A 19,098-nucleotide genomic window follows, 5' to 3' on the forward strand; every position below is an offset into this window, starting at 1 on the left:
CGCTCACCCTGGTCCTCGGTTGCTGGGAGATGGAGTAAGGCGTCCACGGTCGCCAACACAGCACACAAAACCACACAAACCAAACCAAAACAGAAAAACACACGACTCATGAACATACAGCAACAAGAACAGCACACTAACAAGGGAAAACAACAACTTTGCATCAGCACAAAAAAACTGTCCAAACCAAACGGCAGACCAGCACTAGCTCTGACTCAAGACTCAAAAAAACTGCCTTCAAAACCGAAAAATCCTCACACATATTCCACAGACAGACAGCGCCGTAAACAAACTAACGACCTCATCCCTCTTCCAACAACCGAAGCACTCACTTACGACAATTACTCTCTCTCTCTCTCTCAAAACGTTGGGAAATGCTAAATAAAAACAAATTTATTCATCCCTCTATAATAAAAAAAAGAAAAACATAATAATAAATTAATAAATAAATAAAAATGTGTTAAAATGCAAAGGGAATAGTATTATGGTAGTAATGCATTGCATCTTCGCTTGAACTTTTGAAGTTCTAATTGCACGACATCCTAAGGGAGACTGTTCCACAGTCCAATGGTGTGAAGAATAAAGAAAGCACATTTACTGTATATTGGTGCTGCTGCTCAGCAAATCTGGTTGCTTTCAGCAGGAAAAGGGGATCAGGGATCAGTTGAGAATTTGAAAGACCTGTAAAAACACAAAAAACTGACAAACAAGAGAGTATCTATCGATGGTCCGAGTCACAACTGCTAATACAGTACAATATTCAGAGACAGAAACCTACCACCACAAACCACTCTATCTAAAAAGAGATAAATCTCTGGCAGAAGCAGACATCCATATTGGAAAACAGTATTCTAGAAAAGGAAGGACAAATGACCTAAAAAAAAGCTGCACTGATTTTATTACTGTTATAAATATATGAGGCCTTTTGTACATTACCTAACTTTTGTGTGACATTTGCTGACACTTTCATTAGATGTTTCTCAAAAGTAAGGTGAGAGTCAAAAGTTACACCTAGAATAGTTAAAGCTTCACTCATTCAGCAGAATCCCATCAATTTGGAGGGGAAGATGGGGTGGAAAATCTGTATGAGATCTGCTAATCAACAGTGTTTTTGCTTTACAGGAGTTCAGCCTCACACCCAACCAGCTACACCATTCACTGATCTGGTCCATCTCCCAACTGAGACTAAGGGCAGCTTCATTTCTAGTCAGAGGAGACTTTACAGCACTCACAGGTGTTGCATCATCAGCATACTGAACGATCTTGTTTTCCAGGCCAACCACCATATCACTTGTATATACTAAAGTTAACATTGGGCTAAGAACACTGCCCTGGATTGATATTTTCAGTCAGTGTTTGTATTTGTACGTTTTGGCTTTCCAAAAGGATTCAAAACTTTTTTGTTTCTCTGTCCCCAGCACAGAGGTTGTCTCCCCAAGAGCACTGACTCATGAAGGGGCTCAGTGACCACTTTAAAGTGTTGTTACAGTTCAGCCAGCTGGGATTCAAAAGGAGAGGGTCCTTTGGCCCTATATCCCAGGGAACAAATTGGATCCTGTCCTGGAGGAGAGTTCATACCAGACTGTTCGGTGAATGCCCATGGGACCATGGTTCACACTCAGTACTGGAGGAATCAATCGCCAAACCAAGAGCTGAGGATGATTCATGAACAGAATGCACTCACAACAAACCATAGTCATCACTTCCATAGGGCTACCTACGATCAAGGACTCAAAGACTCTTCTCTTCCTTCTATGGGAGGAAGATGAAGGTGAAGCACAGCTCAACAGGGAAGAAAGCAAGCAATTATGCTTCCTCTCCTTGACCCTAGTCCATGTCTTACTCTCCTCTGAGGAATGCTACTGCAAGCTCAACAGCATTGGGCTCCTAGCTGCTGCACAGCATGTGGTATAACAAAGAAATTGTGCATGAGATTGCAGGTGAGTGGTGGTATTTCCCCACTTACCTCCCTAAACCATCAGTTACCTATCTTAATATCAGGTTTTAATGACTGATTCCTGTTTGTGCTGTGGATTTCACCTACATAAAATGCGGTTTGTAATCATGTAGGAACAAAAAAAAGGCTTCATTTTAGGACAAAACAAATAAACTAACACAAAGAAAATTAAAAGCTGTTCTTCCTGATGAGCCAGCTGATTGTTCAGGAAGATCAGAAGACATTCAAAGCAAACAAGAAGTTTGGTTGCTATAGCACTTTTCATAAAAAGATTCAGTTCAAAGCAGCCTTTCATTGCAATTGTTCATAGTATACTTCAAGAAACATTTATTGTTGGTGTACTTGATCTAACCTAGTTTTAAAGAGTACCTATAAATAGAACTGAACCACAGTTCCTGTAAGAACTACCATAAATTATGCCAGGAAAATCATATAATATACAAAACCAATAATCCAGTTATTTATTAATTTCATATTCACATAAATTACCCAAAATAAGTTGGGATTTACAGACCTAACACAAAGGCAATAGATATATGTATTTACAATGTACAAAAAGTACTTCATGCATCATTCACAAAACCTGGAATGCATTCTAAAGGTCAACCAATACAAAACACAAACTAAATTTCAGCACAATAAATTACTGTACACAACAAGTTTTCTCTTACTGAATATTCATCACGACACTTTTAGTTATACTTGACACCTTACAGAAAACAAAACTGAAAAATCAAGCATTATAATATACCATTACACCTTTAGAAGTTGTAAATGAGCCACATAAAAGAACTGTATACATCCAAGAAAAAATAGGTACACTAAGAAAGGCTGCCATTTTCAACAGCATACCACAATATTTACTCAAAATCAAACATCTATTATGGATCTCAGAGGTACTATAAATGATGTCATAGCAAAAAACTGCATAAGTGAAAAAAATATAATCCCATCATGTGTTTTGTGCTTAGGAGGGACCTATTATAAAAAAATTTCAAAAACAGAATATCTTTCAGTAACTAAATTTCTATTATACACTTTAACGTACTAAATCTAATACAAACAACAGTCACTTTCATAAATAAGCAATGATTCCTCAATTTAAATACTGTAAGTACTATACATGTCTTCACAGAAAAACATGTAGCACTGCATAATTCTGACATCTATTCTGCTAACAAAAATAATTACTTTTCTATAAATGGAGATATTTACCAATTCCTCCAAAATAATGCAAATATTATAGAACATGACATATGTAACTGTTGGTTTTAAAATTATCACTCCATAGTAAACTGTGTAAGTGTGTGGAACAATTCGCAAATCCAATCAACAGAATCTTTTAGGTTCCTTGACCGATTACGATTAGTTAATTCAGGTGAATAAGTTTATACTTTGTCTCCCATCTTGGCTTTAGATATCTGCAATAGAAAAAACATAATTAGCAAGAACTACTTTGTAAAAATATGACATTTTTATGATAAAATAGATTTTATATATACTTACCAAGAAATTACATAGCTAACAGTTCATATTAACCAGCAACTAAAATTTGAAATTCACGGTAGCAATTCTCTTGTTTTCGTTAAGGTGTAGGTAACTAACCCCGCCCACTTTTGGGAAAGAGAAGAAAAACTGAGCAGAGAGTTTCAATATGTTTATGCTTAATGTCCATGTGAGGGGAAGCAGGCGGACTCCCACTCAGTAATTACTTGTTAAGTATATATAAAATCTTACTTTATCATAAGTGTCATTTTTATATAAGTAACTTACCAAGTAATTACAAAGCTGATTCCCACATTGACAGGAGGTGGGATGCATGAACTGATATTCCCCCAACACATTAGTAAATGTAATGAGTTAAGTTAAGGGAAAAAATGTCTACTAGCATTACTAAAATGCTTGTTGTTTCCTTAGCTGGTAAGAGAGTCGCAGCAGGAAGTTACTGCCTCTGATTTTGCCCTCATCTTAACCTGTAGAGACGCGGCAGTATGGCCAAGGGTCGTCTACTACATCAATGGGAGCTCCAAAGCGAAGGACACTTCTGAACGCTGAATGAAGCACCAAAAATTTTGCCCCTGCCCAGAGCACAGTACCATTAAAAACCAGATAAATAATGCTGTTACCTACACCATAAAATTAAAATAACACCACCTACAACTAAAAAAGACTGGTGGGTATCCAAGCACAAAAGACCCCCAGACTCCCCTAGAACTCAACACCACTATTCAAAGTGAAGAGGTAAGGATGGAAGGAATGCTTCCTATACTCCCTCACCCAATATCATGCCAGCCATTGATCAAGGTCCTAGGGTACTGCAATCGTTAAAAGTTGTTTCCACATCTCGGGGGTAATGCAAAGCAAATACAGATCTGCACCTCCAGTAAGTTGCTTGGAGGATGGAATAGAGTGAGAGATTGTATTTAAAGGCTAATGAAGTAGCCATGGATCTGACTTCATGAGCTCTTTCTTTCAAGACAGGACAATCCTCATCTCTCATTTGTGAGTGTGCTTCATGAATGATATCCCTCAAGAAGGACAGAGCATTCTTCATAAGAGGACGAGCTGGATCCTTGACCAAAGTCCCCTAATTTTCTCCGTCCTGAGAAGATAAAACTTAAGGGCTCTTACTGGGCAAAGTACCCTCTCCATCTCTTCTGGCTTGAGCACATCTGCTAGCCCTTTAATGCTGAAGGATTAAGGCCAAGGATTGGATGGATTCTCATTCTTAGTGAGAAAACCCAAGGTAAAGGAGCAGATTGCATTACCTCCTGAAAATCCGACCCTTTTGTCAATGGCCTGAATCTCATTGACTCTTTTGGCTGTTGATAAAGCTACTAAAAATAGTGTCTTCTTAGTTAAGTTTCTGAATGAAGCTAAGTTCAGGGGCTAGAAAAGGGGTCCAGAGAGCCACTTCAGGACTATGTCCAGATTCCAAGAGACAAGTTCCGAGTGCTTTTGTTTCTTTGTGCCAAAAGACCTAATCAGGTCCGAAAGGTCCTGATTTGAGGATATGTCCAGATCCCTATGTCTGATCACAGAGCTCAGCATTGCTCTGTAGCCTTTTATGGTAGACAAGGATAAGCCTTTAGAGTTCCTCAGGAACAAAAGGAAGTCCATAATCTCTGTCAGAGTCGTATTAGCAGAAGAGATTCTATTACTTTTGCACCAACTTCAGAAAATTGACTGTTTGCTTTGGTAGACGTTAGCTGAGGATCGATATCTGCATTTTAAAATAGCTTCTACAGCCTCCCTCAAAAACCCTTTACTCTGAGGAGTCTTTTGACAGTTTGAACCCTGTCAGAGCCAGAGAAGACAAACCTTGATGAAAGTGCCTGAAGTAAGGTTGTCTGAGAAGCTTTTTCTTTTGAGGGAGGAATCTTGGAAAGTCTACCAACAGATTCATGAGCTCTGGGAACCATTCCCTTAATGGCCAAAAGGGGGCTACCAGAATCATCGACATATTCTGATGTAGGCGAAACTTGTTTAGCACATCCCTTATCATCCCGAAGGGAGGGAAGGCATACAGGAACTTGTCGGAGCAGTTGAGAAGCATGGCATTCGTTGCCCATGCTTGCGGATCCAGCACTGGAGAGCAGAAAAGAGACAGCCGATGATTCCTCAATGTCGCGAAGAGATCCAGCATTGGCTTTCCCCATATCCAGCACTGGCTTTCCCCACAGTCTTCATGGATCTAGACAAACCAATGGACCGAAAGTCCATTCTGTGGGGATTACTTGGTTCTGTCAGCTTAGATGATCTGCCAACACATTCAGTTTGCCCTGGACAAACCTGGTCATTAACTTTGTACGATTCTGGTCCGCCCATAGAAGAAGGTCCCTTGCTGCCTCACAGAGGGAAAAAAGAACAAGTTCCTCCTTGTTGCTTATATAGGCCAGGGCCATCGTATTGTCCAAGTGGACCGCTATCATCCTTCCGCACACCTCCAACGAAAAGGCTATCAAACCCAAGTGGACTGCCTTTAATTTTTTTACATTTATGTGCCATAATATCTGATCCCTCAAACACGTCCTGGAGATTTCCTTGTCCCCTATAAGGACTCCCCAACCCAGATCTGATGCGTTGAAATAGAAGTTTAGGTCTGGGCTCTGCGGAAACAGAGATTTTCCTTCCAGCAACCTGTCTCTTGACTTCCACCAAAGCAGGTGCTTCTTGATTTCTTGTGTCACCGGGAACATGAAGGGGTCTGGATATCTTTTCCTGTCCCACTTTTCCCTTCAGAAAAACTGGATCACCTTATGTGAAGTCTCCCCAGGGAGACGAACTGTTCCTTGGAGGACAACGTCCTGAGGAGACTCATCCAACTGTTTGCCGAACATGTCTGGAGGTGAAGCATTTCGTCTATCTTCTGTAGGCACGACTCTACTCTTTCCGGAGAGGGAAAAGCCCGAAAAAGATGAGAATTGAGAGTCATTCCCAAATATACTATCTCCTGTGAAGGGGTCATCTGAGACTTCTGGTGATTTATTATGTAGTAAGCCCAAGTCTTGGGCAAAAAGTACATTGCGTCTTCGACGTGGAGCGAAGAATCCAATCGTTCCAATAAAACGCTATGTTGATTCACATCAGGTGGAGCCAACCTACCAGGGGAGCAAGAATACGTATGAAGTCTCGAGGAGCTGTTGATAGCCCAAAGCATAGGACCGGGAACTGGAACGCCTGGTTCTAAAAAAACAAATCTATGATATTTTAGAGAGTCTGGGTGCAATGGGATGTGGAAGTAGGCATCTTGTACATCTATCGAGACCATCCAGTCTCCTTGCTGAATGGATGAGAGGATCAAGCGGGTTGTCTCCATTCGGAATTTGGTCTTTTGAATACAGACATTTAGGGTGCTCACATCTAGAACCGGCCTCCATAACCCTGATGACTTTGGGACCACGAAAAGCCGATTGTAGAACCCTTCGGAATTTACATCTGGGACTACTTCTATTGCCTTCTTCTTGAGGAGAGATGAAACTTCTCTTGCAAGGGCCAAAAATCTCCTCGAAATCTTGGAGTAGGCAGTTGAGGCAATCAGTATCTTGACTAAGGGAGGTTTTTCTAGAAAAGGGATTGTGTAGCCACTCCTCAAAACTTCATCCCACTGCTCCGCCCCTCTCTTTCTGCATTTCTCCCAAAACTGAAAGAGCCTGGTACCTACCGGAGTACGGAGGACACTTGATTCATTTTCTTGAGGAGGGTTTAGAGGAGGACTTCTTGATAATCTGAGACTGGAACTGCACGCTCAGCCTTGCTCTTGAGGAAGATCTTTGCCTACCACCACGAAAGGGATAGGGTTGCAGAGGAGATGAAGACTTGAAATTTGTAGAAGGAATCTCCTTAGGTCGCCTCGACGACTTCACTAGATCATGGGTAGATTTCTTCTGTAAAGCAGAAGAAATTTCATTGACTACCGACTGAGGGAACAAACTGTCTCTCGAAAGGGGAGAAAAAAGAAGTGCAGACCTCTGAATCAAGGTAACTCCCTCAGAGGTGTGAGACCATCATAACTCCCTCTTCTTTAACACTCCCATGGCATAGAGCGAAGCCAACTCCTGTGCTCCATCTCTTATCCCTTTGTCCATTCATGAAAGGACCCCGACAATATCTGTAGAAAATTCTGCATGCAAGGCATCGTATTCTTGAATTTTCCATGTGCGAGGGGGCCTACCGACCAGTCCAAAAAACTAACAATCTTGAAGACTTTGAAGAGATTCTTCATCATGTGATCCAATTCCGACGGGGAGAACATAACTTTGGCCACAAAAAAGGCTGATCTACAGACTGAGTCTATGAGGCCGGAGAATCCCCTTGGGAGGAGGCAGCTGCCCCCAGGGAAGGAGCCTCTCTGGTAGCATAGTACAAATATCTCCTCTTTAAAAGACGAGAAGGAGGGTAACTAAAGTTGTATTTCCCTTGTTCTCTCTTATCCGTGAGCCAGGTTTTGACTTCATTAAGAGCTTTCCTGCTGAAGTGGAGAGTACCATATTAGGTAGTCTTGCAGACTCAACAGTAACTTTACTCACTTGAAAGGTGGATGCAGGAGAAGCAGGAGACACCGGTGAGAAAAAAAAAGGGACAATTCGAAACAGAAAATGAAGTAGCGATGCGTATGCCGGAGGGGAGTCTGCTTCCTCACCCTTATCACCTTCCTCATCCACTAAAAGATACTGACAAAAAAGACAAGTCTTCATTAGAAGAAGGGTTTGCAGGTTTCTTCAAAAGACCTAAAATATCATCCAGGAGTCGCTGTATAGACACAAGAGAAGGATCCACATCTGTAGCCATAGCCAAAAACTCTGGCCTGGAAGTCATATGCTTGGAAGAATGCCCAAAAGAATGCTCGTGTGCTACTGGCCGCTCAGGAGCAACTGGGCACTCTGGAACTGTTTGCAGCTCAAGCGCTTGTCACTCGAAGAGAGCTTGGGAGCAAAAGAACTCTCGAAAGTGACTGCATGATCAGTAGACACTGCGCACTTTCTCCTCTGCATGCACTTGTGAGAACTTCTCTGGACTATCCCAGAAACTACTGCCTCCTTGACTCTCTTCTCCAGCACCTGAGGGGTGCAAAAAACATCTATCGCAGACCTTTACAACGGTCTTGATTTACCACTGTTACGCCACTGGCGCCTCTGTTCAGGGCTGGAAGCCTCCGAACTCAAGGAAAGATTATGCACATTATGGAAGACGCCTTCCCACTAACTGTCTGTTGCCACCTGGGAACTGGTGCCAGGAGTAACTGATGGGCAGACCCCACCGATGTTCCTTGGGCTTCTGGTATAGTTCCTCCCTGGTGCGGGGAAGTATGCCAGTGACCTTCGCCTAGGAGAATTGGCGGGCCGAGTAGCCAGCTCCTCCACAAACACTGCACTTTCACTTGTTACTTTCTTACTTTCAATAAAGGAACGAACAAACGCACTTATTTGAGCCACCGTGTTAATCAACATATCGAACTTCTGCTCAAGGATGGCAATGGCATTGGGTTCGGGAGTAGCGGAGCTGGGTAACAGAACAGGTGGAATGGAGGCAAGACTAGTAATAAGAGACCAAGCCATAATACGTAAAACCAGTAAATCAACAGATGATTAAGCCGAATCCTGACTGACTAAACTTTTGTCATTCCTAGCTGTCGCTTTTCTCTTTCTATCTTTCTAACTTATTCAAGTGAGAACTTAATGTCTTCCATTTTTTAAGGTCCCAGTCAATACATTCAGTACAAGTCAAATCAGACAAACATACTTGCCCCTTGCAGGTCATGCACTTTGTGTGAGAATCATATTTTGCTGATGTTATTCTCATATTGCAGCCTTCACTGCAATAACAAATGCTACTCAAACTTGTGTCAGACATCGTCGATGAAACAAGTCGAATACTCAGGAAATCCAAATAAATATTAGTCACAATAAAGTGAATAGTCATATTCAATGAAAACCTAAATATCTAAGTTGCTGAGAGGCTACCAAAAGCAAAATACTTCACCAATTAGTCAACCATAAACCAGTAAAGTCAGAGATTTTCAAATTCTGCTGCTGCTCACAACCGTCGTCGTAAGCCGGCAGAAACATGTTGAAGTTCTCTGCTCAGTTGTTCCACTCTTTCCCGAAAGTGGGTGGGGTTAGTTACCTACATCGTAACGAAAACAAAAGAATCGCTGCCGCGAATTTCAAATTTTAGTGCTGCTTTTAACAGAAACTGTTAGCAATATAATTACTTGGTAAGTTACTTATATAAAACTAATAATTAATGATTATGAAAAGTGAGAACTACGAATTACACTAACTAGTAGTACATAAGAACCTATGTACAATCATCAAGAAAGAGTTTATCCACCACGTGTAAAAGCTCAAAATATTCACTACCTGTACATAAAAATAAGTTTACTGTTTAATAAATATAACTACCGGTTAAGCATATTTTTCATCATTTATTTCCATATCTTGATGAAAGTTATTGGTTGAAAGCTTGGCAATAACAAACATTTTCTAAACTTAGGTGTTGCTCTGCATTTTGGACAGTACATGATGTATGGGTAACATATGCTGGAGAACTACCTAAAATATAAAAAATATAAAATATTAACAACCATGAAATGATTGTCTGGTTATGAAACAGCAGAGGTTTTCAAAACAATATTCAGGAGAGCTAAAAAAAAATGCTTCTTTAGTACCTAAAGCCTAAACTGCAGAGCTGGATTATGTACAGCAGAGGCCACTCCATTCCTCCAAAATAGTTCACCCCCCTCAGGTAACGACCACTAGTGCCCCATCAGTTATGTTGCTACTAATTCTGGTTTACCATACTTTCCCTTCCTTCAGCTAAGAAATGATTTCTTCAAACAGTCTTCTTATTATTTATGTAAAAATAAGGTCACCACTCACAAGTGCTTTAGTTTATCATTTCATTCCTTAGCAAATCCCCAACTTTACAATATCCTTACTTATACAAACTAAGCTACTGCCAGACCAAATTTAAATACATTACCTGTAAAATGCTAACAATCAAACCAAAGAGACCAATGGCACTTCCGAAAATTTCAACAATGAGAATGCGGACAAACAATGATGCATCTGCAGCATCTGCAAGGGCAGCAGAAGATCCTGAAACATGCAGAGGATATTTTAGTATTACTACAGTATAACTTGCTTGGAAAATTAAGGGTATACTGATTCCATGATATTTTGGAGTGACAGACGCTGCTTACGTTCACTAAAAGGCGAGCCTTAAATTTCATAGTAAAGCATAACAGCTTGAAATAAATTCAATACCTAGGATATATAACTTCCAAGTAATACTACATATCAGCATATTACATACAGCGAACCCGCCGTATTCATGCCGGATGCGTACCGCAACCCCCATTGAATAGCTAAAATCCGCGAATACTTAAAACCCCTCTAAAAACACTTAGAACTGCCCATTTTGATAGTTTAAACACAAAAAAACCCTGTAAAAATGCTTATACCTGAGTATTTTAATAGTTTTATCACAAAAAGTGCATTTATTCATGAACATTATATGAAAATACAGTAATTAGTGAATATTTCTCAGTGAAAAATACCGCAAATGGGCGAATTTTCTGCGAATAATGGGTAGATATGTTCCACAGAGAAACCCTTGAATGCGTGAGTCCGCGAATCGTGAGAATGCAAATGTGGGGGGTTTACTGTAAATCAGATTACTTCTGCATTCTTAGACATGAATTTTATTTAATTAAATCACTACCATACATTAAAGATTTGTCTATCTAATACTTCCAACAAATTAATTTTAACATAACTGGAAATAACTTGCAGGATTGCCTTTGAAGCAAATAAAACATTAAAACCATTTCATATGATAAAAATATTTTTCATTTTCATACTTCTGCTTTTTTCCCTTAATTAATCAAACTTCTAAGTGTGAGGTAGATTAGTTTTTTCTTGAAAGGTAGTCCACCCCTGTCATAAGAAGCTCTTTCCAACTGGTTACTATTAAGACAGTTACTTAAAGTACAGTAATCCCTCAACCTCCCACAATTTTTTTCAGCTACGAGTTTTTTGTTAGGTAAAATCTATAGAATTAATGTAACACATTAAGGCATAAATCTTTCAAAGTGAATTATAGGAATAAGATGCAGTTTAGCTTAAGCAAGAAATTATATGGCATTGCTGTTAACTGTGGGACACCTTATATATTCAAGTACAGGCTATACTATATTTTTTGTTACTTGTAAGTACAGTAGTTGAGGGACTACTTTACTTATTTTTGCTTTTCCCCCCTAATAAAAGAAAATGTAGTGTAAAAATCTTACTTACCAACTATTCCAACAGCGAGACCACAGAAAAGATTGGTGAAACCTACAGTGAGACTTGCTGCAAACATGTAATACCCAGACACCGTATTCTGTTCAATAGTACCTGGATCTTTAATCCCGCTACTATATTGCTGCAATGGAAAAAATAAACCATTCGTATCAATAAAACTTTCACCAAAACTCAATACACTTGAGTGAAATGTAATCTGATTACAAGCAATTCATTGTCATCAAAAAAGAAAAAAATATTACTACACATCTTGCCTAATGTTGGCATACATACAAGAACAAAATTCTAGGTTATTCTTGAAATTCTCTACTGCCTTTTCACATGTGGCTTGGTTATTATATTTACGAAAATACAAGTGTGTTTGCTTAAATTTTTCAGTAGTTATCCTAAAAGGTACACTTCAAGTTCACTGGTATCAATTTTCCTTTTCTTTTCAATGATAAAATAAGATTTATTTGAATTATGTGCAGTAAAACCACAATAATCTAGCTATTTTTAAATTATATTAAAGTTTAATATATTGTGAAACTAAACCAGCAGATGGTTTATCATGAGTGGAGGACAGTTACTTATGAGATCCTCTTAAGTTAAAAACCTTTAGTTCAAACATCAATTGGTTGTAACCTTAATGCAACTACTGTTCTTCAAAATGATAATCTCATAAATACAGAGGAAAAATATATATGAACTAACAAAGAATATGCTGAGAAGGCAGGCTACTTTGGCTTTGCAAGGCATCTACAATTTGAAAGACTTAAGGTTATAATTCTCACACTACAATTTAAAAGTAGTGAAGACTGAAGCCAATAGAATTAAAGCACCAAAAACATAGTGGTTCTGGCTAGTAGCAAGACTGGCAAAAGAATGATTATCTACAGGTGACCTCTTCAATTAGGCTGTCGCAACTCTTTTGACTATACAGCAGTGTGGTTCTATTTTGATTCTTCATGTGGCCCAGCCTAATTCAAATCTCTAATGTCTCTGTGATCTGATTGTACTATTTTTTATTATTCTAACAAGAGCAACCTGATGACTTCTCCTCTGAATGGTGGTTCATTTTTCTTCCTGAAACAACAGCTAGATTGTGCAAAATATGAGCATAAGTAAAAATGTTTGAAATAAAATTATAAAAACTTACTTCCAAAATACCAGCAAGGATAATGGCGATGATGAGACCATAAATAGCTACAGCCTCACAAAAAATAACTGAGATCAGATTCTTGGTCTTGATCCTAGGAGCTCGGACACCACCACCAATAATACTCACACCTGTTGTGTGGATACCCCTGACAAAAAAGATGAAATGTTTAATATTTTCTGAAACCATAAAATAAATCAGTACTTTCACACTCTTTACCACCATTCATACAATTCAACTGCAAAACTCTAACAAATTTGAGTGACTCTTTCAAAATAACCCTCTTTAACCATACAAACTTGAATTACATGATTTTTATACATGACTGGAGAAAGTATACCCAGTCAAAAATAACAATACTACAGTTAATAGATATCACCAGTAGTTTCTGCATAGGGATGAGCTACCTTCAATATTTGGATGATTACAGTTCACTCATTGTACAGTTTCACTCTTCAAAAGGCGGTACTCAATACAAAGCAAAACCTTACATAGTTATACAAGTCAATGATAAAAAACATTTAGGTTTTCCAACAAAACATTCAAAACTTTGCAATAACAGTCTATGCTTTGCTTGGTAGGAGTAAGATGGTAGTCAAGATGCTGATAAGAAAGGAAACAGTGTTCTATTGTGCACAGAATGGCAATGAACAAAGCAGTAAAATTATAATTGGTATAGATAAATAAGTACAAGTAATGGTGAGGTGAAAGTTTAACTGGTACCAGATAAAATGGTAGATAAAATAAGTTTGGAAAAACAAATGAAAAGAAAATAAAACAATTCTCATGATCCTATGAAAGGTGATGTATGTCTTCTTAGCATGTGAACCTCAAATACAAAAAATGTAAAGAATTTTTAGGAAATGTTAATAATGACTGAAGTGCCATGATCAGCAATGGATAGCTACATCAAATTTCCATCTACTAAATGAAGCATGAACTCCTTCCAAAAAAAAAGTAGGTATAAAAACAGCTCTAGCAGGAAGCCTAGCCTACAATTATCAATGCCAGGATAATTAGGACAAAATTTCTAGACTAAAACAAGGTTAAATGGCACACATACTATAATCAGAAAATTGTGTAAATGGATAACTTGTATTTTGAAGAGTTAGCTCTATTTATGCTTATGGTATATAAATGTTCATAGATGCACTATTGTTTGGCTCAAAAAGCATAAAAAGAAATTTAGCACAAAAACTACATGTATTTAGATAAACCAGCATATGGATGTCAAAACATCAAAGAACTTACATGGCAGCACCAACAACAGACAAGGATACTGTCAGGCCAATGCCAATTGATGCCCAGAAGTAAGGTGAACTGTTGGCCAGGAACCAGCCGAAATCAAATCTTTCACCCTGACCAGTGATGACATAGCCAATTCCTGTACAAAAAAAAGGTGAGTACTGTATTTAATATCAGATGTTCACAATACAGTAAAAGATAGTTAGGTAATAGATTCACAATTACGTGAAAAACAATCTGAGTAATAAAAATCCACAATTATATAGTAAATATATTACTATGTAAAATGAACCAAAGACTTTTGAACACCTGAATGGTGTTCCTCATCAGTGTTAACGTTAACACTGATGAGGGACACCGTTCAGGTGTTCGAAAGTCTTTTGTTCATTTTACATAGTAATGTATATACTATATAACTGTGAATTTTTATTACTAAAAAGATAGTTAATCGTAACAGTAATTGCTATAATTTAAAACTTTAACAAAGTGTTTGTACGACAAAATCCTTGTTTAATTATTTAATCCCTATCAAGTCTGACATAAAGCTTTTTCGTCAAAGCAACATATTAAATTTCATAGGGCTTGGGACTCCAACTACAACCTGATTTACTTGAAGAAACCCTCCCCCTTATGTAATCCTGATGTGTTCATCACACTGCATAAGCATTTTATGTTTGCTTTTAACCACTTTTTTCATAATCTACAAAAAGGGCATACAGCAAAGGTGAAATAACATTCCTTTGTAGTACCCCACATTTACAGTAAATTTACTTGACAAGAACCAATCAACATCAAATTTGCATTTACTTTGTTTATGGATAACTTCAGTTAGCTTTACATATTCAACTGGAATGCCATACTGATGCCATACCTTTCATAATATTGGTCTGTGGATGCTGTCAAATGCCTTCTCATACTTCACCAGATGGGTACAAAGTAGCCCTTAACAAAAAAACTTAAAACTGAACTAGCATTCACTGGAGGTGGAGGAAAGCATCATTCTCCAAAATGATGAAAGGTAAAACCTTAACTACAGTGTCTTGGACATTTGACAACCAGACAAATGTGGATTACATGTGAGAAATGGTAAAAAATTCATTATGTACAATATGATCTAATTAAGCAAAATCTACATTATTTTGTTTCAATGAAAATTTTCAGTATGTACTTACCAATGCATATGAGAAGAAGGAGGTAGAGATAAAGCGCGTAGTAGAGGTACGTTTTCAAGTACCCCATAATGAAAGCTTTCCTGAAAATATAAGAAATTCTCTCGAAAAAAATACCCAGCACTGTTCTCAATAAATAACAAAACTGATCACATATCAATTGCTTTCTTTACGGCACTGCATGAGAACCCTGGTAATTAATGTGATAGTGTTTACAGTTGCATATATATAAAGGAATGAGTACAGTAAACAACTGAAAGGACTCAAGAATTCTTTATCCTACTGAAGTAAAGGCACCCAATTAACCGTGCCTTTCCTAGTGATAAACGCAGCAAAGCAAGTGGTCTGCACTTTATAGGGATACATTTCTAAACAACCTTGCATACAGAACACCATTAAAGTGTAACAAGCACATTTTGAAGGCCTCCTTATCTGTGCAATAACTATATAAATATATATCTAATGTACAGGATTAAATATAATAAAATAAGTTCATGATTTAGCATCTGAATTGTTGTTAAATACTATTTTGAGATTTTTTTTGGGTAAAAAACAGCACAAAATTTAGTAAAATATAGAAGATATCAGTGAATATACACATATTAGGCTTATCTTTACTGTGCTACAGCTCCCTATGAAACTGTCTATTTAAATACTTTGTGACACTGAAGATATAGTACAGTACATGGAAAATTTGGTAAAAAGTCTGATTTTGGGAATTCTTCTGCTATACTGCAAAATTATCTAATGTGCTTTTTTTGTAAGGGTCCTCTAATACCTTTGGATGTTTCAATTCCAAATAGCCCCATCACAGAATTACTGTACAATACAATAACTTTTCTCCTACTTGTTTTTGTATTCCCAGTTCAAAAACCTATTTCCCAATGTAGCCCCCCACAACTGTTAGGCTTGGAGGGTTGTAAAGGGTTATAACCACTCAATTTCATTTTAAATGGGTGTCATTCTATCAATTCATGTCAAAAACTATAAAAAAGTAAAGTAAAATAAACTGTCATCTAAAAAGATAAAGTAACCCTGCATGTGAATACCCTCTCACTACAATTTTCACATCTGCCCTTGACTTTGGATTTAAATGTAACCTTTACAATGCATATATTTTCACAAAAACCTTTGTACCTGGATGTGAGAAGGTTCTAAAAACTTAGGCTACCATTCTTAGGAAGTACATGATTTAAATATGAAATATATCAGGGTAGGATTTTTCTGAGTTTTTTTTTGTGATTTTGATATACTTGTCATTTTTTCCGTGGGAAATTGATCAACCGATTATGCACAAACAAAAACAAAATTACGTAAGCAAACAAACAGTTTTGCTGTGAGGGAGTACAGTCAGGTAGAACCTGGCACCTAAGTTAGGTTAAAGAAGGTATGGTTAGCCTACATTCTTCTATTTCCCTAAATGATTTAAGATCCCTTGGTCATGTTGGGCAAGGGAGTCTAAGCATATGGTTACATGTAGAGTTCAGCCATCTGTCAGATAGGGCCTGGTGGTGTCCTAGGTTAGTTTTAGATACATCCTTGTATTTAACTAAATTTTGTATTCACCCACCCAAAAACCCAGGTTTGCAATGTTAGACTACTGCTAGACTATGCTTTATGTCTACTCACTATTTCTGAAGTCAGGATATTTCAATCCTAGGAACATATTGTTTCAAAACTTAAAAATTTTGCTTGAATTCTTTTGAGAGAAAGTTATCAATAATGAACCGAAGAACAGCCATTACTTAAGAAAATACTGACTGCAAAAACTTGACAGAAACTGAAAAACTACAAGGATTCCTGAGACCCCCAGCTCCATATCTGAATTGTTAATTAAGGAAATAACATCAAAATACAAATGCACAATAATCCTCTGACAACAAGATACAATGTACAAGAAAAAGAGCAACTCACAATTGGGCTGAAGATAACATTATGGAATAAGATACAATACAAAGCGAAAGTTACTAAGTATTTACATTACATTTCTTGTAAACAAAAAATCTTTAAATCATTCATAATAAAAAATATTTTTTTTTTTTTGTATCTTACCATACAGTTAACCCAATGAAAAGTAATAACAGTTTCTACCATTATAAAAAAAATTATAGGTAATACTACAAAATAGTTGCACACACACATCCTGCAATGTCTACAAAATAGTTTCACACACATCCTGCAATGTCTAATTGCAGGTCCAGGAGAGCAAGGTTAGGATATAGTGCCCTAAGATAGATGAGACAGAGGGAAGGTTAAGTTAGGATGTGCCCCTACTGAAATGTCTTTGATCTGCTTTTGCACAGGCAGAGACCACCAGTGGAAGAAAACATGCACATTCTTCTGCATCAAAATTCTTATGCAAAAGTACCAACATACTTCTATATTGGCCATTTTTCAAAACTTTCACTTCAAAAATGGCTGCCTTGTATGTTATAAGTACTGAGTCTTTTATGTAAAAAGAAATAAAACAACTCTTCACCCATCTGGAATTAATTCCTTTTACAGATAAATAACCCTCCTCCATCAAACTAAGGCTGAGTTAGTCAATTACAGGAATTGGGAGAGGAAGAAATTTGTGCCTTCTCTGTGTACCTCCTACTCTCAATGCAAAGAAAATGCTCTAAGGAAGAACAGATGGTTCCCATTAAGACTCAATGAGCAAGATTAAATTAAGATTTATTTCCACATTTCATGTTATGAAATAGCCTATGGCAAGCTAGGCTATGTCAAGTTAGAGTGGGGTCCAGTCCTCAAAGGAGATGAAGCCCCTGGTCAGGTAAGGACCTGGCACCCTAGTTTATGTGAGAGATAGAAGGGTTAGGATACTTCACTAAATTTTACTGAGAACTGACTACAAGTTATGGCAATCTGAGTTGCGTTAGGTGAGAAGGGGAGGAAAGCTAGCCCCAGTAAGGTATGGACCAAATGTCTGAAGCTAGGGAGGGTAAGGTTTGGATGCTTCCTTATCTTTGGTCTTGTGACGTCTTTATAACACACTTTATGACACTGGTTACGAACACAACCCATGTAGTTTTTTGACAGCATATCATGTAGCCTAATCTCAGAATTTCAAAACATTCTTTCATGCAATTCACATGTTTGGATTCCATAGCCATTAATAACATGGCTTCCTAAAGAGGTCCTCTGCACCTGATAGGCTTGGCTATTCAGGCCTAGCCTACCGGTAGCCCAACTGGGGATGGGGAATGGTTGTACGAAATATGCATATTAAGCGAGAGGGAGCCTAGGCTACGCAATAAGAACAATATATTTTGTATTACAAGAAAAATTAGAGTATTATAACCTGGTATTTATATGGTTTCTCCCCTTATTTACATTACGACAGCCTAGACCAAAATTACGGCCCTTTCTCAAAACTGACTTGTAGCCCTAAGTACCCTAGAAAGTAAACAAACCCAAAAACCTACAGATATTGAAATGATCTTATACAACATAATTACTTACTTTCAAGCAACCTTAAAAAACGTAAAAGACAACTTACCTTTCGTAGTGATATGTAAATATACAGCTACAAGAGAGCGTTACTTTAACGCAATCTAACAGAGGGAGCTTCAAAACAACTGACAGATCGATCAGCAATCACCTGACTATGGTCACGAGAGTTTTGGCAGAATTAAATTATTTGTTATTGCTATTAAAGCCTTCAAATATACCAGAATAATGAATAAAAATAATTCATATGATAAATTTTGAAGTAATGTATTGTAACTATGTAATTTTACTAATTTCTTGGCAGAATTTAGGGCACTTTCACAGCTCTTC

The 19,098-nt window shown here is 37.7% G+C and overlaps 1 protein-coding gene across 1 annotated transcript; it reads right to left on the bottom strand.

Moving 5' to 3' along the window:
- Positions 1-2,404: 2,404 nt before the first annotated feature.
- VhaPPA1-1 (Vacuolar H[+] ATPase PPA1 subunit 1) lies at positions 2,405-19,098 on the bottom strand. The gene is made up of 7 exons (XM_067129104.1): positions 18,818-19,098; positions 15,319-15,398; positions 14,153-14,285; positions 12,902-13,049; positions 11,755-11,884; positions 10,442-10,557; positions 2,405-3,378 (listed from the first exon to the last, which is right to left on the bottom strand). Exons 2-7 carry the CDS (start codon positions 15,383-15,385, stop codon positions 3,346-3,348), a joined length of 627 nt encoding a protein of 208 aa, XP_066985205.1. The 5' UTR covers positions 15,386-15,398; positions 18,818-19,098; the 3' UTR covers positions 2,405-3,345.

Source organism: Macrobrachium rosenbergii, chromosome 27 (assembly GCF_040412425.1).
Source record: "Macrobrachium rosenbergii isolate ZJJX-2024 chromosome 27, ASM4041242v1, whole genome shotgun sequence".
Lineage (NCBI taxonomy): Eukaryota > Metazoa > Arthropoda > Malacostraca > Decapoda > Palaemonidae > Macrobrachium > Macrobrachium rosenbergii.

Bases quoted from the DNA above. Each gene is read 5' to 3' on its own strand.
- VhaPPA1-1 (XM_067129104.1), bottom strand. From the start codon at position 15,385: ATGGGGTACTTGAAAACGTACCTCTACTACGCGCTTTATCTCTACCTC. The intron at 14,286-15,318 runs GTAAGTACATAC...TTTTTTGTACAG, and splicing joins CCTTCTTCTCATATGCATTG to GAATTGGCTATGTCATCACT. The intron at 13,050-14,152 runs GTAAGTTCTTTG...CTTTTTTGTCAG, and splicing joins TCTGTTGTTGGTGCTGCCAT to GGGTATCCACACAACAGGTG.